Raw genomic sequence first — 17,890 nt, forward strand, 5'->3', positions numbered from 1 at the left:
ACGATTGGCAGTCACCGCCTCTCTCCTCCTTCGGCCCAGATCCACACGTTGGTGCTAAGCTTTAGCATTCATATGAATGGGGGTAAAGGCGTGCTAAAGCTTGGCACGTGGACCTGGGCTTTTGTTAGACCCCTCTTCTTGTAAGTAAAGAGAAGAAATAATATTTCAGGTTTTCAACATTTTTTTTTTTTTTTAGGTCTCAATCATGATTATTGCTATTGTTCATTCCACAGTGCAGTACAACAGGGGTACAGAGTGATTTTATATTACAAAAACATAAACGGTTAAATACAAGTGAGGACCAACATGTACGAACAGATACAAGGAGGTAGTGCGGGCCCTGCTCGCTGCTCGTTCGACAGGGAATGAGGAACAACGTTGAAACTAGAAGGTAAGGTTGCTCATTGTAGGATAGTGTGGGGATCAGGTTGGAATATGGTTAAGGCAGTGTTCACGTCCATGTGGCGTGCGCGCGGGAGGGGGCGCGCATGGCGTCAGAAATCGGTTCAAACTGATTTCTTGGCGCGACAGGCGCTCACATGAGATGTTCGCCCAATGAGGGCGAACCAGCTCCGTGACCCCCGCACCATGGCCAGTTAAGCACCCGCTCACTGACCAGCCTCTGCACGAGCAAAGGTGTGACCAGCCTAAGTGTGACCACTGAAGCTATTAAGACGCTGGGGGAAGAGTCTGATGGTGCGTGGTAGGGGATCCCAGAGAGAGGGGGCAGCACGTGAGAAGGCTTGCGGGAGTGAGAGGAGGTAATAAGGCGGGAGGAAAGGTGGATGTCATGGGCAGAACATAGGGGGCGTGTAGGTATGTACACACACACACACACACACACACACACGTCTATGTCCTTTCCAGACCCTCGTTGAGCCGCAGCTCCAAATGTTCAGATTACAAAAAGTCTGTGCAAAAGGTATCCAATGTTGTAAATACAGGGTCCAAAAAAACTGGGGTATATTAAATGGGTCCAAATCCCGCTCTGCGGTGGATGACGTCACTTAGGCCAAGGGTGCGCAAACTGGGGGGGGGGGGGTGAGAGATTTTTCTGGGAGTGTGCGGTCGGTTGCAGAGGCCCCGCGCTCTTCCCCACGGCATTTAATTAAATACCGGGGGACCGCGTGAGGCCCCTGCAACACTCTACTTACCGGGATTGAGCCGGCTGTGTGACGCGTCGCCATGGAAATGCAGCGTCAAACGACACCGCTGGGCCACGTGACATGATGCCGCGGGTCACGTGACGTCACATGACCCAGCAGCATAATTTGACGCAGGTACGAGGTAGGGGGCGCGAGAGCCGGGGAAGGGAAGACGGGGGCGCAGCTTCAAAAGTTTGCGCTCACCCTGTCTTGGGCTGTTGCCCCAGTCTGTGCGCGCACACGGAGCACCTGGCGGCGCGTTCACCCGTTTCTGACGTGATCAATGGACTTCTGATTGCTCGCGGCGGGGGCGCGGCCATGATGCCACGCGACTGGTTTGCCCTCATTGGCTAAATCGTCAATGTGACGTAGCCATTGCTCAGAGATTACCTCCTGATGTCACAGGGAACGGTTTTTATTAATTGATGGGCTCTTGAAACATTTCCAGCCTAGGACTTGTATACATGAGTGAGGGGGAGATTGTGTTCTTGATCATTGGTTTATGGGCGGTATAAAGTAGTTATTGAATTCAGGAGAGCACATTTTAGGTTTTAAAACAGCTTGCCAATGTAAATCTTCCGTGACCTCAAAAGGAAATTATTTATGTGTGCTTATTTTCAATTCCTTATTTCAGTTAAACATTAACTAGCACGCACTGAAATTGACTTGTACATACAACGGTGCCCAGGCCCAAGAGGGATTTGGTAAACAATCGGGAGAACTCGCAGAAGCATTTGGTAACCGTGGAGGTATTTAAAGTTAAAACAGTCTGGTTTTATCTTTCCCCCCAGCCCCTCCTCACCAAAAAAAGGTGCCACGCTACATATAACACATGAAACATATCACTACCATTATTTCACTTTGGTCCTGGATGGGACTACCCTTTTTATAATGATCTGTTCAGTGAATTTGCCTACGCTGCTGATTTGACTCTGCCTACTATTTTTAGTTTGCTTTAATGGTTTGACCAGTGCTTGGTTCCCTGTCTTTGGTGCACAAGACTGCTCTCCTTTAAGCATCTCGTCCTTGACGCCTGTATGAAACTTTTTTATTTTTTGCTTTTGCCTAACTCCATAACCCAGATGTGTATGTGTACAGAAAGTGCACAGATCACTGACACAAATGCACCAATTGTTCTGGTCTCTTCCTAGGGGAATCATTTCAGTGTTCGAGGTATCGTGTAACATCACTTTCTGCTCTGATTACTGAGATCCACCTCAGATTACAGCTCTACCGCCTGTGCTCATACAGCAAAGCACTTTTGTGTGTATATCTTTACATAGCAATACACGTGACATAATATTATAACACAATGCGAATAAGCGCTTCAAACATAAAACAATAGGAAAAGGAGTCCCTGCCCCGAAGAGCTTACAATCTAAGTGGTTTCCAGTCCTAAATAGTTTGTATAGGGTCAGCCCCTCATCATCGTTTCAATGCCAAGTAGTTTGTAATAGATAAAGATATATACACACATACACACATCTTGCTGTTTCCGAGGTTAAGATGGCGCTATTTCCAGAGCGCTGTGCAGTCTTAGGCCGCGTGCGTCACAAACAAAAGGCTGTACCTGTATGAGGCGGGCCATAGAGCGCGCGAGGAAGCGCGACGGCACAGACAATTTTAAAGCGGACAAAAGGTTTTGGTCGAGCGACCGCCGGGTCACGTGAGCGGGTTCAGCCAATGTGGGCAAAACAGCTTTGTGACGTCGCGATCACGCCTCCCCCGTCGCACCTCCCCCTCTCCATTCCAAAGGCCAAGGATCACTCAAGCGACAGGCATGCTCGACACCATGCGCTCTGTAGCGCGCGCCTACTATATCCGTGGCCTAAAGGTTACCATGGTAACAACAAAAAACAGAAATGCCCAAAGCTACTTCCAATGTGACAAAAATACACAGTGCAATACCTATATATCTCTTGTAAAAAGGGTCATTTCGTTTAACCCTTTGGCCAGAGCGTCTTAAGCCTGCTGCCACTTTCAAGGCATGACCGTTGGCAGGTCCTAACACTACCTGGGTTAAAATTCTTATTTACCTGTATAATTAAAACCAGAGACAACATGAAACACAGACAGAGCTCAGTGCACATCCAATGAAACTTATACACGGTACAGTGCCTAAATATATATGTATAGATATCTTTTGAATAAAATGGTCTTTTAGTTTAACATTTTGGCCAAAGTGTTGTAAATCCCTGAGCCACTACACGGCAGACCACATCTCAAGGGTACCTAACACTAATATAAATTCTTAATAACCTGTGCATTACCAGGAAGAATGATTTATAATAAATCTGTCAAAATTAGTTGCAAAGTTCTAAGTCTGATTGAAGCTCTTATTAACCTGTACATTACCAGGAAAAGCACTCTGTATTAGATTTGTCACAATCAAACTGTAAGCAAGCAAGATCCCCTGTATAATTACAGGAAGAATGATCACATTGGATCTGTCGTAACCTGGCAAAATGAAACTGACCTGCCAACTTGGAAAGTGGGGTGGGGCAAGCTTAAACCTTGGGGGGGAGGGGCCACTACCCTCCCATAAGCAACTGAAACCAGCTGCACACAGGTTACCATGGTAACCTCAGAAACTAGAGGTAAGGAAAATCATGAGTTTTAACACTTAGATTTTTTTTTTTTTTAAAGAGCAGGACTTGCTGAGGTAGGGTGACCAGATGTCCCGGTTAATCCGGGACAGCCCCGTTTTTTTTTTTTAGGGCTATGTCCCGACTGTTTTGGGTGCTGTCCCAGTATTTGGATCCACCTGGCGAGCGCAGACTGCGCATGCACACGAGCAGCCAGCAAGCGCTCTTCTCCCGTGCACGACATTTGCCCCGGGTTTTTGCAGGGATAAATATGGTCACCCTATGCTAGCGGACAGATAGTAACAGTAACATTATAGGCGTTAAGCTCCCGTAGACTTCTGTGGGATGGCTGCTTGACGTTCCTATAGTAAGCAAATACCTCGGAGGGTTTTTTTCATTTTTATCTAATAATTTTCCCTTCGCAAAGTAATTGGGATGATAATTGGAGATCAGGAAGTACCGCCAGTGTTCGTATTATACAGGGCCTGTAGCAAGTAAAAACAAATTCCGTTTTCACAGTTGCACTTCTAAAAGCTGAATGTGTTTTTATTTTTGATGCAAGGGCTTATCTTTTTAGTGCACTATAAAGCCGACCATCATACGAAATCTGTTTCTGCGGTAAATATAACCCAGCGCTATTGCCTTAGATTTACTCTGGATCTATATTTGAAGTGGTATGAATGCCCATAGCGTTTTGCAACACACGGCACCGCAAAAGCTCTTTTGGATTCTCGTAAACCTGCATTTTTAGCAGTTTCAATCTTTTTATAGGTTGTATGGGGCTTTTAGATTTCCTTAGAAATCCCTTTATTGGTCTGAACTTTTGCTTTTGGCATTGGGTAATAATGCTTCCACCATTCATAGCTGCCAAAGATTATGGAATAATAGATTTTAATAATAACGAAAACTGAGTTAATTGTTGCTGGGGATGAATTATCTACCCTTTAGGCCACCAGGTGAGTGTGTAGTAGTAATATTAATCAAAACAAGTATATATTTATTTGTGTATATAGATATATATATCGAGAGAGGTCTAGGTAGGTAGATCTAGATATATGCATATCTAGATATATACACACATACATACAGTACACACTAAAAACGTGTGTGTATGTATATAGCTAAACACGTGGTCCCTGTTCATCGCTTGCCATTAAGACCAGGTTTCACACCAGTGGGAGAGAGGCTCCCCCATGTTATACAATGTATGGGCTTATCCATGCAGTATCTCTGCCCTTCCATGCGGGCACGGGCACCTCGCGCCCATTTCAACCGACGGTCAAGGGGTTAACCTGCAGAACCCATACATTGTGACATCCCAGCGTTCCAGCCATTGTGACGTCGCCGCCTTTTTTCTTTCTGTATCTTCCCGTGCAATGCGAGCGAGCGCGTGCGTGCGTGCGGCGCCCGCGCTCCCGTGTGTATGGGTTTGAAAACCGCGGCCACGTGATCTCTAGCTCAGCTGACAATGAGGTGAGAGGGGGGAGCCGCGTAGCGACCCCTGCTGGTTTGGGGACGAATGTGCAGGGGCCGGTGACTGACTGACTTGTGAGGCACAATGTGTCAGTGTGTGAATCCCAGCAAGCGGTGCAGGCTGGGGGGAGACATACACAGGTGTGCGCCTGTCACTAATACACCATGTCAGTGTGTGAGTCCCAGCAAGCAGTGCAGGCTGGGGGGGGACATACACAGGTGTGCGCCTGTCACTAATACACCATGTCAGTGTGAATCCCAGCAAGCAGTGCAGGCTGGGGGAGACATACACAGGTGTGCGCCTGTCACTAATACACCATGTCAGTGTGTGAATCCCAGCAAGCAGTGCAGGCTGGGGGGGGACATACACAGGTGTGCGCCTGTCACTAATACACCATGTCAGTGTGAGTCCCAGCAAGCAGTGCAGGCTGGGGGGGGGGGGGACATACACAAGTGTGCGCCTGTCACTAATACACCATGTCAGTGTGAGTGAGTCCCAGCAAGCAGTGCAGGCTGGGGGGGGGGGGGAGACATACACAGGTGAGCACCTGTCACTAATACACCATGTCAGCGTGTGAGTCCCAGCAAGCAGTGCAGGCTGGGGGGAGACATACAGAGGTGTGCGCCTGTCACTAATACACCATGTCAGTGTGAGTCCCAGCAAGCAGTGCAGGCTGGGGGGGGGGGGGGGAGACATACACAGGTGAGCACCTGTCACTAAGACACCGTGTCAGTGTGAGTGAGTCCCAGCAAGCAGTGCAGGCTGGGGGGAGACATACACAGGTGTGCGCCTGTCACTAATACACCATGTCAGTGTGTGAGTCCCAGCAAGCAGTGCAGGCTGGGGGGGGGAGGACATACACAGGTGTGCGCCTGTCACTAATACACCATGTCAGTGTGAGTGAGTCCCAGCAAGCAGTGCAGGCTGGGGGGGGGGAGACATACACAGGTGAGCACCTGTCACTAATACACCATGTCAGTGTGTGAGTCCCAGCAAGCAGTACAGGCTGGGGGGAGACATACACAGGTGTGCGCCTGTCACTAATACACCATGTCAGTGTGAATCCCAGCAAGCAGTACAGGCTGGGGGGAGACATACACAGGTGTGCGCCTGTCACTAATACACCATGTCAGTGTGAATCCCAGCAAGCAGTGCAGGCTGGGGGGGGACATACACAGGTGAGCACCTGTCACTAATACACCATGTCAGTGTGAATCCCAGCAAGCAGTGCAGGCTGGGGGAAGACATACACAGGTGTGCGCCTGTCACTAATACACCATGTCAGTGTGTGAGTCCCAGCAAGCAGTGCAGGCTGGGGGGGGGACTTACACAGGTGTGCGCCTGTCACTAATACACCATGTCAGTGTGTGAGTCCCAGCAAGCAGTGCAGGCTGGGGGGGGAGGAGACATACACAGGTGAGCACCTGTCACTAATACACCATGTCAGTGTGTGAGTCCCAGCAAGCAGTGCAGGCTGGGGGGGGTCGACATACACAGGTGAGCGCCTGTCACTAATACACCATGTCAGTGTGAATCCCAGCAAGCAGTGCAGGCTGGGGGGGGGGGAGACATACACAGGTGAGCGCCTGTCACTAATACACCATGTCAGTGTGTGAGTCCCAGCAAGCAGTGCAGGCTGGGGGGAGACATACACAGGTGTGCGCCTGTCACTAATACACCATGTCAGTGTGTGAGTCCCAGCAAGCAGTGCAGGCTGGGGGGGGACATACACAGGTGTGCGCCTGTCACTAATACACCATGTCAGTGTGAATCCCAGCAAGCAGTGCAGGCTGGGGGAGACATACACAGGTGTGCGCCTGTCACTAATACACCATGTCAGTGTGTGAATCCCAGCAAGCAGTGCAGGCTGGGGGGGGACATACACAGGTGTGCGCCTGTCACTAATACACCATGTCAGTGTGAGTCCCAGCAAGCAGTGCAGGCTGGGGGGGGGGGGGACATACACAAGTGTGCGCCTGTCACTAATACACCATGTCAGTGTGAGTGAGTCCCAGCAAGCAGTGCAGGCTGGGGGGGGGGGGGGGGAGACATACACAGGTGAGCACCTGTCACTAATACACCATGTTAGTGTGAGTGAGTCCCAGCAAGCAGTGCAGGCTGGGGGGAGACATACACAGGTGTGCGCCTGTCACTAATACACCATGTCAGTGTGAATCCCAGCAAGCAGTGCAGGCTGGGGGGAGACATACACAGGTGTGCGCCTGTCACTAATACACCATGTCAGTGTGTGAATCCCAGCAAGCAGTGCAGGCTGGGGGGAGACATACACAGGTGTGCGCCTGTCACTAATACACCATGTCAGTGTGTGAGTCCCAGCAAGCAGTGCAGGCTGGGGGGAGACATACACAGGTGTGCGCCTGTCACTAATACACCATGTCAGCGTGTGAGTCCCAACAAGCAGTGCAGGCTGGGGGGAGACATACAGAGGTGTGCGCCTGTCACTAATACACCATGTCAGTGTGAGTCCCAGCAAGCAGTGCAGGCTGGGGGGGGGGGGGGGGAGACATACACAGGTGAGCACCTGTCACTAATACACCATGTCAGTGTGAGTGAGTCCCAGCAAGCAGTGCAGGCTGGGGGGAGACATACACAGGTGTGCGCCTGTCACTAATACACCATGTCAGTGTGTGAGTCCCAGCAAGCAGTGCAGGCTGGGGGGGGGAGGACATACACAGGTGTGCGCCTGTCACTAATACACCATGTCAGTGTGAGTGAGTCCCAGCAAGCAGTGCAGGCTGGGGGGGGGGAGACATACACAGGTGAGCACCTGTCACTAATACACCATGTCAGTGTGTGAGTCCCAGCAAGCAGTACAGGCTGGGGGGAGACATACACAGGTGTGCGCCTGTCACTAATACACCATGTCAGTGTGAATCCCAGCAAGCAGTACAGGCTGGGGGGAGACATACACAGGTGTGCGCCTGTCACTAATACACCATGTCAGTGTGAATCCCAGCAAGCAGTGCAGGCTGGGGGGGGACATACACAGGTGAGCACCTGTCACTAATACACCATGTCAGTGTGAATCCCAGCAAGCAGTGCAGGCTGGGGGGAGACATACACAGGTGTGCGCCTGTCACTAATACACCATGTCAGTGTGTGAGTCCCAGCAAGCAGTGCAGGCTGGGGGGGGGACTTACACAGGTGTGCGCCTGTCACTAATACACCATGTCAGTGTGTGAGTCCCAGCAAGCAGTGCAGGCTGGGGGGGGAGGAGACATACACAGGTGAGCACCTGTCACTAATACACCATGTCAGTGTGTGAGTCCCAGCAAGCAGTGCAGGCTGGGGGGGGTCGACAAACACAGGTGAGCGCCTGTCACTAATACACCATGTCAGTGTGAATCCCAGCAAGCAGTGCAGGCTGGGGGGGGGGGGGAGACATACACAGGTGAGCGCCTGTCACTAATACACCATGTCAGTGTGAATCCCAGCAAGCAGTGCAGGCTGGGGGGGGGGGGGAGACATACACAGGTGTGCGCCTGTCACTAATACACCATGTCAGTGTGTGAGTCCCAGCAAGCAGTGCAGGCTGGGGGGAGACATACAGAGGTGTACGCCTGTCACTAATACACCATGTCAGTGAGTCCCAGCAAGCAGTGCAGGCTGGGGGGGAGACACACACAGGTGTGCGCCTGTCACTAATACACCATGTCAGTGAGTCCCAGCAAGCAGTGCAGGCTGGGGGGGAGACACACACATATAATGAAAGAATAAATAATAATGGGGGAAAAAAGTGGTGTGTGTGTGTGGGCGCGCGCGTGTGTGGGCGCGAGCGTGTGTGGGCGCGCGCGTGTGTGGGCGCGCGCGTGTGTGGGCGCGAGCGTGTGTGGGCGCGAGCGTGTGTGTGTGTAAAAATGTTTAAAAAAAAAAAAACTTGGGAGCCAGCATTTGAAGGGTGGGTCTTGGCTGTGATAAATGAATCTCCGGAAACTTAGAGCACTATTTACACCAGTATTGAGAAGACAATTGCAAGTGTGTGTGTGTGTGTGTGTGTGTGTGTGTGTGTGTGTGTGTGTGTGTGTGTGTCCCTCTTGTCTCCCTAAACGCTGACTCCTAAACGGCTTTTTATTTTTGTCCCCCCATCTATAGTACTGTAGACTTTTGCTAATTTATAGGACTCGTTTTGAGACGTTGAATTCTTTGTTTTCTCAGGAGATGGAGCGTACCGCACGTGGAACATGGCCAGGGTAAGGAAAGTAACATTTGGAAGAAAGCGGGGGAAAAACATTGTTCTACAGACAGAAATAAGAGTTGCCTTTTTCTGTTCTGTATATTAAGCAGCAGTCCTTCAGCTGCTTTCTTTATTCATCGTTGGGGTTGCCAGGTAGCTTCTCCAAAAATACTGGACACAATGGTGAAAGGTGTGACGCACTCGAGACGCGCGTGCGCACACTCCTCTCACCGTGCCATGCTGTTTCCTCCTCTCCTTGGCCCCACCCCCAGGCTCTTGACACCTCCATGCTGATTGGCTGCTGCTTGGTAATGCTTTCAATCAGGATGGAGGAAGTTGTCCAGCCCCCTACCAACAGCCCTGCTCGGGGAAATCCCGCCCCTCACCCAAGCAGGTCAGGTCACTATATCCAGAGAGGTAATGCCGGTATACACATACATGTCCAGTATAACCTCTAATTATTTACTGGACAGTGTTCAAATACAGGACAGTCTGGTTCAATACTGGATACCTGGCAACCCAAATCACCTGAGTGAACCGCGACAACATAATGACCTGAGAAATGTATACTATTTGTCGCTTTTCCCTGGAGACCATGCAAGTAAATATGAAGTGAAGATATCTCCTTTACGTTCTTCCGTGTGTATTAAGCCTGAGACAAGGGAGTACAGAATTTGTGGCCTGACTCCAGGCAGCTGGTTTGGTGATTTTGGACCCATCGTTTCGAGCTTGGTCACTGATTCTGCATTGTGAAGCTGCTAGTGGTTGCAAACCAGGTCATAATGGTGGGTCAAAAAGTGACAACTCTCCACTGACAAAAGTGGAACAATGCTATAATATCCATGGGTGTATCTGCGTCTTCAACAGGTCCTCAAACCCGCTTCATTTACCACATTGCTTCATGTCATACAGTGGTTACTCTGCAGATAAGGGTTCTGGGTGGTGACTGAACATTGACTCCAGCCACATCGTGTCAGTCATTTAATGTAGGGGGCGTCACTATTACACGCACACCCATATGGACTAAGCCGTGCTTTTCCACAAGGCCCCTTCCCATCCCTTTAAATGACAAGGCTGTGAAGTTTATTCCGGCGCAGAAATATATCTTACTAAATAGCCCCAATGAGTAAAGAAGGACCATGATGTTCCCCTCTGACCACCGAATGGAGCAGCCTATCTTTTGATCCAGGGGTCTCTGGTGGGTGTATTTCATTGGGATGGGGGGGGGGTTCTTTGGGATATTGGGGTGGGGGTGGGATTTCTTTGGGATATTGGGGTGGGGGTGGGATTTCTTTGGGATATTGGGGTGGGGGGGATTTATTTGGGATATTGGGGTGGGGGGGATTTCTTTGGGATATTGGGGTGGGGGGGATTTTTTTGGGATATTGGGATGGGGGATTTCTTTGGGATATTGGGGTGGGGGGGGATTTCTTTGGGATATTGGGGTGGGGGGGATTTCTTTGGGATATTGGGGTGGGGGGGATTTCTTTGGGATATTGGGATGGGGGGATTTCTTTGGGATATTGGGGTGCAGGGGGATTTATTTGGGATATTGGGGTGGAGGGATTTCTTTGGGATATTGGGGTGGGGGGGATTTATTTGGGATATTGGGGTGGAGGGATTTCTTTGGGATATTGGGGTGGGGGAGGGGATTTCTTTGGGATATTGGGGTGGGGGAGGGGATTTCTTTGGGATATTGGGATGGGGAGGGGATTTCTTTGGGATATTGGTGTGGGGGGGATTTATTTGGGATATTGGGGTGGGGGGATTTCTTTGGGATATTGGTGTGGGGGGGATTTATTTGGGATATTGGGGTGGGGGGATTTCTTTGGGATATTGGGGTGGGGGGGATTTCTTTGGGATATTGGGGTGGGGGGGATTTCTTTGGGATATTGGGATGTGGGGGGGATTTCTTTGGGATATTGGGATGGGGGAGGGGATTTCTTTGGGATATTGGGATGGGGGGATTTCTTTGGGATATTGGGATGGGGGAGGGGATTTCTTTGGGATATTGGGATGGGGGGATTTCTTTGGGATATTGGGGTGGGGGAGGGGATTTCTTTGGGATATTGGGGTGGGGGGGATTTCTTTGGGATATTGGGATGGAGGGGATTTCTTTGGGATATTGGGGTGGGGGGGATTTCTTTGGGATATTGGGATGGGGGGGATTTCTTTGGGATATTGGGATGGGGGAGGGGATTTATTTGGGATATTGGGATGGGGGAGGGGATTTCTTTGGGATATTGGGGTGTGGGGGATTTCTTTGGGATATTGGGGTGTGGGGGATTTCTTTGGGATATTGGGATGGGGAGGGGATTTCTTTGGGATATTGGGATGGGGGAGGGGATTTCTTTGGGATATTGGGATGGGGGAGGGGATTTCTTTGGGATATTGGGATGGGGGGATTTCTTTGGGATATTGGGATGGGGGGATTTCTTTGGGATATTGGGATGGGGGGATTTCTTTGGGATATTGGGATGGGGGAGGGGATTTCTTTGGGATGGGGGGGATTTCTTTGGGATATTGGGATGGGGAGGGGATTTCTTTGGGATATTGGGATGGGGGGATTTCTTTGGGATATTGGGTTGGGGGAGGGGATTTCTTTGGGATATTGGGATGGGGGAGGGGATTTCTTTGGGATATTGGGATGGGGGGATTTCTTTGGGATATTGGGATGGGGGGATTTCTTTGGGATATTGGGATGGGGGGATTTCTTTGGGATATTGGGATGGGGGGATTTCTTTGGGATATTGGGATGGGGGAGGGGATTTCTTTGGGATGGGGGGGATTTCTTTGGGATATTGGGATGGGGAGGGGATTTCTTTGGGATATTGGGATGGGGGGATTTCTTTGGGATATTGGGATGGGGGAGGGGATTTCTTTGGGATGGGGGGGATTTCTTTGGGATATTGGGATGGGGGGATTTCTTTGGGATATTGGGATGGGGGGATTTCTTTGGGATATTGGGATGGGGAGGGGATTTCTTTGGGATATTGGGGTGGGGGGGGGATTTCTTTGGGATATTGGGATGGGGGGATTTCTTTGGGATATTGGGATGGGGGAGGGGATTTCTTTGGGATATTGGGATGGGGGAGGGGATTTCTTTGTGATTAGACTGTAAGCTCCTCGGGGCAGGGACTCCTCTTCCTTAATGTTTCTTTTGTCTAAAGCACTTATTCCCATGATCTGTTATTTATATTATCTGTTATTTATTTGATTACCACGTGTATTACTACTGTGAAACGCTATGTACATTAATGGCGCTATATAAATAAAAACAATATAATACAATTGCTGTTAAAGCTGCAGTTCAAGCAATATCCTACATGTGTGTTTTTTTTTTAATAAATCAGTTCTGTACTATGAGAAAATACTTGTAGCATTTAAAAAAAATTTTTAGACATTTTTAATGTTTCTAATTTAACAGGCATTTTTGTTTCCATAGAAACCATTTACAAAGTCCCACCCCCTTCCCCTTCTGACAGGCTCTGGCTCATGAGCCCTGCCTTCTCTCTAGCAGTGCACCAATTGTATCTAGTAACTTGCCTGGTCACATGATCTTCCCCACATAACTTTGCATTCTGGGTAATGTAGTCCAGCAATAACTGAATTAAATAACCCTGAGAAAAGCGATTGATTACAGGAGAACGGATCGATCTGCAGCTTAGCTAATCACTTGTCAGTGTGCAGAGTGTATTGATGCACATATTGAATGGAAAAAATAAATATATATATTTTTTTAAACAGCAGCTTGAACTGCAGCTTTAAAAATGAGTGCTGATGGAGGCAGCAACATCCTAATGAGTAATGTTTCTGTAGTGATAAATTGACTGTACACACCCCAATTACCTAATTGTCCTCAAATCTTTAACCTCACAGTTACCCCAGTGTCCAGGGCAGAGGTGTTCAAAGGGGGGGGGGGGAGGGAGATTTTTCTAGGGGGCGCAGCGGTTTGCAGAGGTCCCGCTCTCTTCCCCAAGGCATTTAAATTAAATGCCGGGGGATCGCGTGAGACCTCTGCAACTCAACTTACCTTGATTCTGAAGGCTGCTATGATGCGTCGCCATGGCAACGCTGTGATGTCACGTCACATGACCGTCACCATGGCAATGCAGCGTCATTTGATGCCGACACGAGGTGGAGGGGGGGGGGGGAGAGAGAAAGCAAGGGGGGCACAACTCTAATAGTTTGCACACCCCTGCTCCAGGGTACAGATATGTGTGCTTCTTGCATAGAAACAATTTCTGTTAACACTTCACCACAAAGGCCCATATTCCCTAAGCGGTTTATGTCATAGGACACCTTACTGCCCATTTTACTTGAATTGGGGGGGCCATAGTAGGGTTCTTCCGTCATCGTAAGGGGTCTTGGGGAACAGCACCGCGAATATGGGCCAACATTGGCATTAAAACCGTAGTATACCGCCATGATCTACTTCAGGGGCTGCACGTGCGCTACTTGAGCAGGGAGGCTGCAGTTGTGTGTCCGGGCGCCTTCCCACCACCTCCGGCAGTCGTTTAATGCTCGTACACTCATTATTCGTGTCCCACTCCGCTTCTTACCCTTATAACTCGTGCTGAGCACAGAAGAGGCGTGGGAGACTGTTCCTGGTGCACTTTCTCTTTTATGTCTCCAACCGTAACACGTAGATCGCAAGGTTTGTGCCGCGGCGGTTATTTTCTGCATCCGAAAGGCTAGAGATTAGATTTGTATTTATTTATTTTTGCGACCATTGCTTCTTGCCTGTGGGATGAATAGGTTGTAATACCTTCGTTACCAGAGGAATATACAAGGGAATGCGATGCTTTTAGCCAGTGACAGGAATACAAGTATCAACTAATGGTGTGTTAGTGAAACGTTGCCACTGCTTACTGCTTTTCAATGCCACCAAATCTGTGGCCTTCTGCTCATGTTTCTTCTTCAGTTTGATGCCACCTGGACCACATTTAATCAGCCCAGGGCTTGCATTTTGGGTTGCAGTAGTGGCATGGGGGGGGGGGAGAGGGGAAGAGAGAGGGGCTTGAGCACGCCTGCCCTAACAGGTCAGGTTTTCAGGATATCCCAGTCGAAGAGTGAGCCTCTAATTGAGCCAACTATGCTAAAGCAGGGACTGATTGGGCCACCTGTGTTGAAGCTGGGATACCCTGAAAACCTGACCTGTTGGGAGGGGGGATGGGGAGGGCTTGAGGACTGGAGTTGAGCACCCCTGGCAGAGTATTGCGCTCACAATGTAAATCTATTCTGTGTTATTTCGGGTACAGATTTCAGCACTACTGTTTGGAAATAGTGTGGAAGGTGGCCCCTGGGCTGGCACTATTCTTCACTTACACCATGTAGTGTATGTAATTAGGGCATTCAACTTGATATGGCCACAAACCTACTGCACATTTCCACCCCGACCCGGCATTTCTGTTACAGCAAACCAGAAACGTTTGCACATTTTAAACTGCTTTCAGGCACCTATTCTATTTTCGCAACGGCGAGACATAATAAGGTCCCGGAGGAAATGGTTGCTTTGGGAACCTTGCAATCTCCTTCTCTCGAAAATATTACGGGAGAATCTTTGCCTAGTAAATGGCGTTCTGCCCTGCTGATGCATTGACGGGGAAAGGCTTTGGTGAGCATGAACACGTGACATTAGTTGGCAAAGAGGTTAAAGAGAAAAGTATTTCAGGAAAACTTGGGTCTTTTCATTGGACAAGGCATAGCTAGTAGATCTGTAAAGGTAGAAAGGTCATCTAACTTAAATTTAAGTTATTGTCTCAAAATTACTCGACTCTATAAAAATTTTGCACACACACTTACTTTTTGCTATGGCAAAAACATTGAAACTCGCCAAATATAGAGTTTCAAGTTGGGTATGATTGACCTTGACTTATCTCACCTAACAAGGCTCTAATTGTTCTCTCTTCTATAAATTTATATAAATCAAACCATCGATTATTTCCATTGACACGGTTCAGGTAAACAAATCAAATGTTAAATGGTTGTTTCCAAGTATGTGACTGGTAGCATTTTACAGGACTGCAGATGGATTTATCCACCTTCTGATTGAGTGAGTTGGAATTTCCGTTCTTAACACGGAGTAAACGTTTTTCACGAGTTCGGCGTGTACAATTTTTGGGTAGATGGCAGTAAGTCAATGCAGTTTTATAATGCTCTTGTTCTTCAGTTCCACAGCCAGTGGCATCCTGTTCGAATTCCTTGTTTAAGAAAATTACATCAATATTGCGGAATAATTTTTTCGCATCAGCTTCTCCGAAATACTTCCTGTACAGCCAAGCAAGTGTGGTCGCCAATAAGACTTCTGTAGAAGAGGTAAGATCTTCAAATGGATCAAACTCTACTTTGTTTAGTGCTGAGAAATGTTTGCTGACATATATATATTGGTTTATTGAAATATTCTGTACCCTCCAGTACCGAAATTTTTACCTGGAAAAGAAAGCAAGAGGATATACAGAAGAGGAGCTTAAGGAATCCTTTGCATTTCTGCTTTTCGAGACTGAGAGACAGGTATTCAATATTCTTCTCTTGTTAATCCTTCTTATTCTCCCAAGTTTTTTTGTTTGTTTTTTTTAACCTGTAAGACATGTTAGACTTATTACCATTTGAGCAGGTATCCATGCATTCAGGTTTTTCCGCAACATGTTATCGGCCACCAGATGCACTATAGCTAACTTCTGGCACAAGGAAGCACCTCCACCAATGACTATGATTTTACACACATGAAAAGAAATTAATCTTATGGAACGTCTCACAAGTCTGTTACATGGATGTTTTGATACGTTCTGGGACATTTGGCTGGGAATCTTCACAATATGTCAGAATTTGATCATGTAAACATGTAAATGTCTTATCTGAATTGTAAATGTATGATCAAATAGAAATGTATATGAATTGAACCATGTCCCCCTCATACCTCCATTTCCTCGTCCCTGTTATTTTTTTGTAGCCTTCCCATTGACCTTTTTATAATTTATGAAAATGTCCAAAAGAAACCGTTCCAAAAAAAAAAAAAAAAAAGATGTTTTTGTATGTACCCTAAGCTGCAGTTGTAGCAGAATAATCAGCAGATGGAATATAGAGAGAACTACTTGAGCTGTGTGTGTATATACAGTACGCTGCCAGAAGAGAGGGACAATACGTTCATGGTGGTGATCTAGTTTTAGCCTCATTCTGAAATCTATTTTCCCTGGCTGGTTACCTCCTCATTGCCCATTACTGATCTTCTAAAGCTTTACAAAAATCTGAATGGATGCTTGCTGTGGAACCACAAATTATAGGGCACAACTTTCCATCTAAAGAGCCCTAGTTGGAAGCCATTGGCATTCAATAACGGGGAAGTCCCAGCACTCTCTGACTAAGAGAAATGGTGACACTATGGATTATGCCAATAGTATAATAAATTTAATGTGAATACAAGATAATGCTTGGAGTGATATGGCGCAAAGCAAACCCACTAAAAATGCATATAAATTATAGGGGGTGTTAAACACAGGGACAAGGGGTGACAAAAGACACGGAAAGTAGGGGGAAAAGAACAAAACTAACGGGAAGGGTAATCAGGGGGGCAACGTTTCGGGGGGAGACCCCTTCCTCAGGCCCGTTGCCTCATGTCTGAAAAGACCGCGATGTACTTCCCTTGACCCTTTACACCCCAGTGACCAGAGCAGCACTCAAAACATACAAAGCAAATGCAAAATAGAATGCTCAAACAGGCACAGTCCTGAGTGCACCAGAGTATATGCAATAAGGAAATCAAACCATCCGGTATAATGACCAAGTCTCTCTTCCTCCCTGGCATGCTAAGTGAGTGCTGTCTTCCCCACCTGTAGAAGCCCATTGGCATTCAGATTCATGGGCGGCCTTGTCATCCCAATATTCAGACTTGCATTCGACTTTACAAAACTCAATGTCATAGGTTTCTCGTACATATCACAGATTATATATCATATCACAACCAGTTATATTTACACGAGGTACACCTGTAAAAGCTCAATAGAGCTATGAAACAGTATGCTTTGATTATAGAACTGCTGGATTAATTCTGCTATTCATTGTTGTTTTTTATAGGCCAAACAGGTGTGCAAACATGGAGTCTGTTTTAGAAACAGTGCCATTACCACCTTAGGTGATCCAGCAGCAGGTAAGGCAACCAAGGAACACTCCAAAAGCAAAGTTTGTACATTCACTTCTGCAGCAAAAGAGAATTTAAGGCATTGTGTGTGATATGGTTGGACTCCTCGCATGAGTTGAAGCTTCTTTGCAAGGCCGTAGAAAACTATTCTTTCAGCAAACTCTACTGTACCCTTTTTGTTGGCTCCAGTAGCTAGTTTAGAGATGCTGATCATTCCTATTGACTATTTATAGATCTGTCTTTAACATCCCTGAAAATGAACATTAAATACACATCATGTATAATAATATAGGATACCTCTTTACAATTCAACCCGCCTTCTTTTTGCTGCAGCTTCAGTCTGCAAACTGATAC

The 17,890-nt window shown here is 47.8% G+C and overlaps 1 protein-coding gene across 2 annotated transcripts in view; it reads left to right on the top strand.

Moving 5' to 3' along the window:
- Positions 1–227: 227 nt before the first annotated feature.
- The window catches only part of TASOR2 (transcription activation suppressor family member 2), an 83,893-nt gene continuing 66,230 nt past the window's right edge, over positions 228–17,890 (top strand). For both annotated transcript variants that reach the window (XM_075599386.1, XM_075599387.1), the window contains exons 1-5: positions 228–391; positions 9,381–9,415; positions 15,572–15,717; positions 15,817–15,912; positions 17,473–17,545. In XM_075599386.1, coding sequence (XP_075455501.1) covers positions 366–391; positions 9,381–9,415; positions 15,572–15,717; positions 15,817–15,912; positions 17,473–17,545 — 376 coding nt within the window. In that variant the 5' untranslated portion in view covers positions 228–365. The remainder of the gene's footprint in view (positions 392–9,380; positions 9,416–15,571; positions 15,718–15,816; positions 15,913–17,472; positions 17,546–17,890) is intronic.

The sequence above is a fragment of the Ascaphus truei genome, chromosome 5 (genome assembly GCF_040206685.1).
Source record: "Ascaphus truei isolate aAscTru1 chromosome 5, aAscTru1.hap1, whole genome shotgun sequence".
Lineage (NCBI taxonomy): Eukaryota > Metazoa > Chordata > Amphibia > Anura > Ascaphidae > Ascaphus > Ascaphus truei.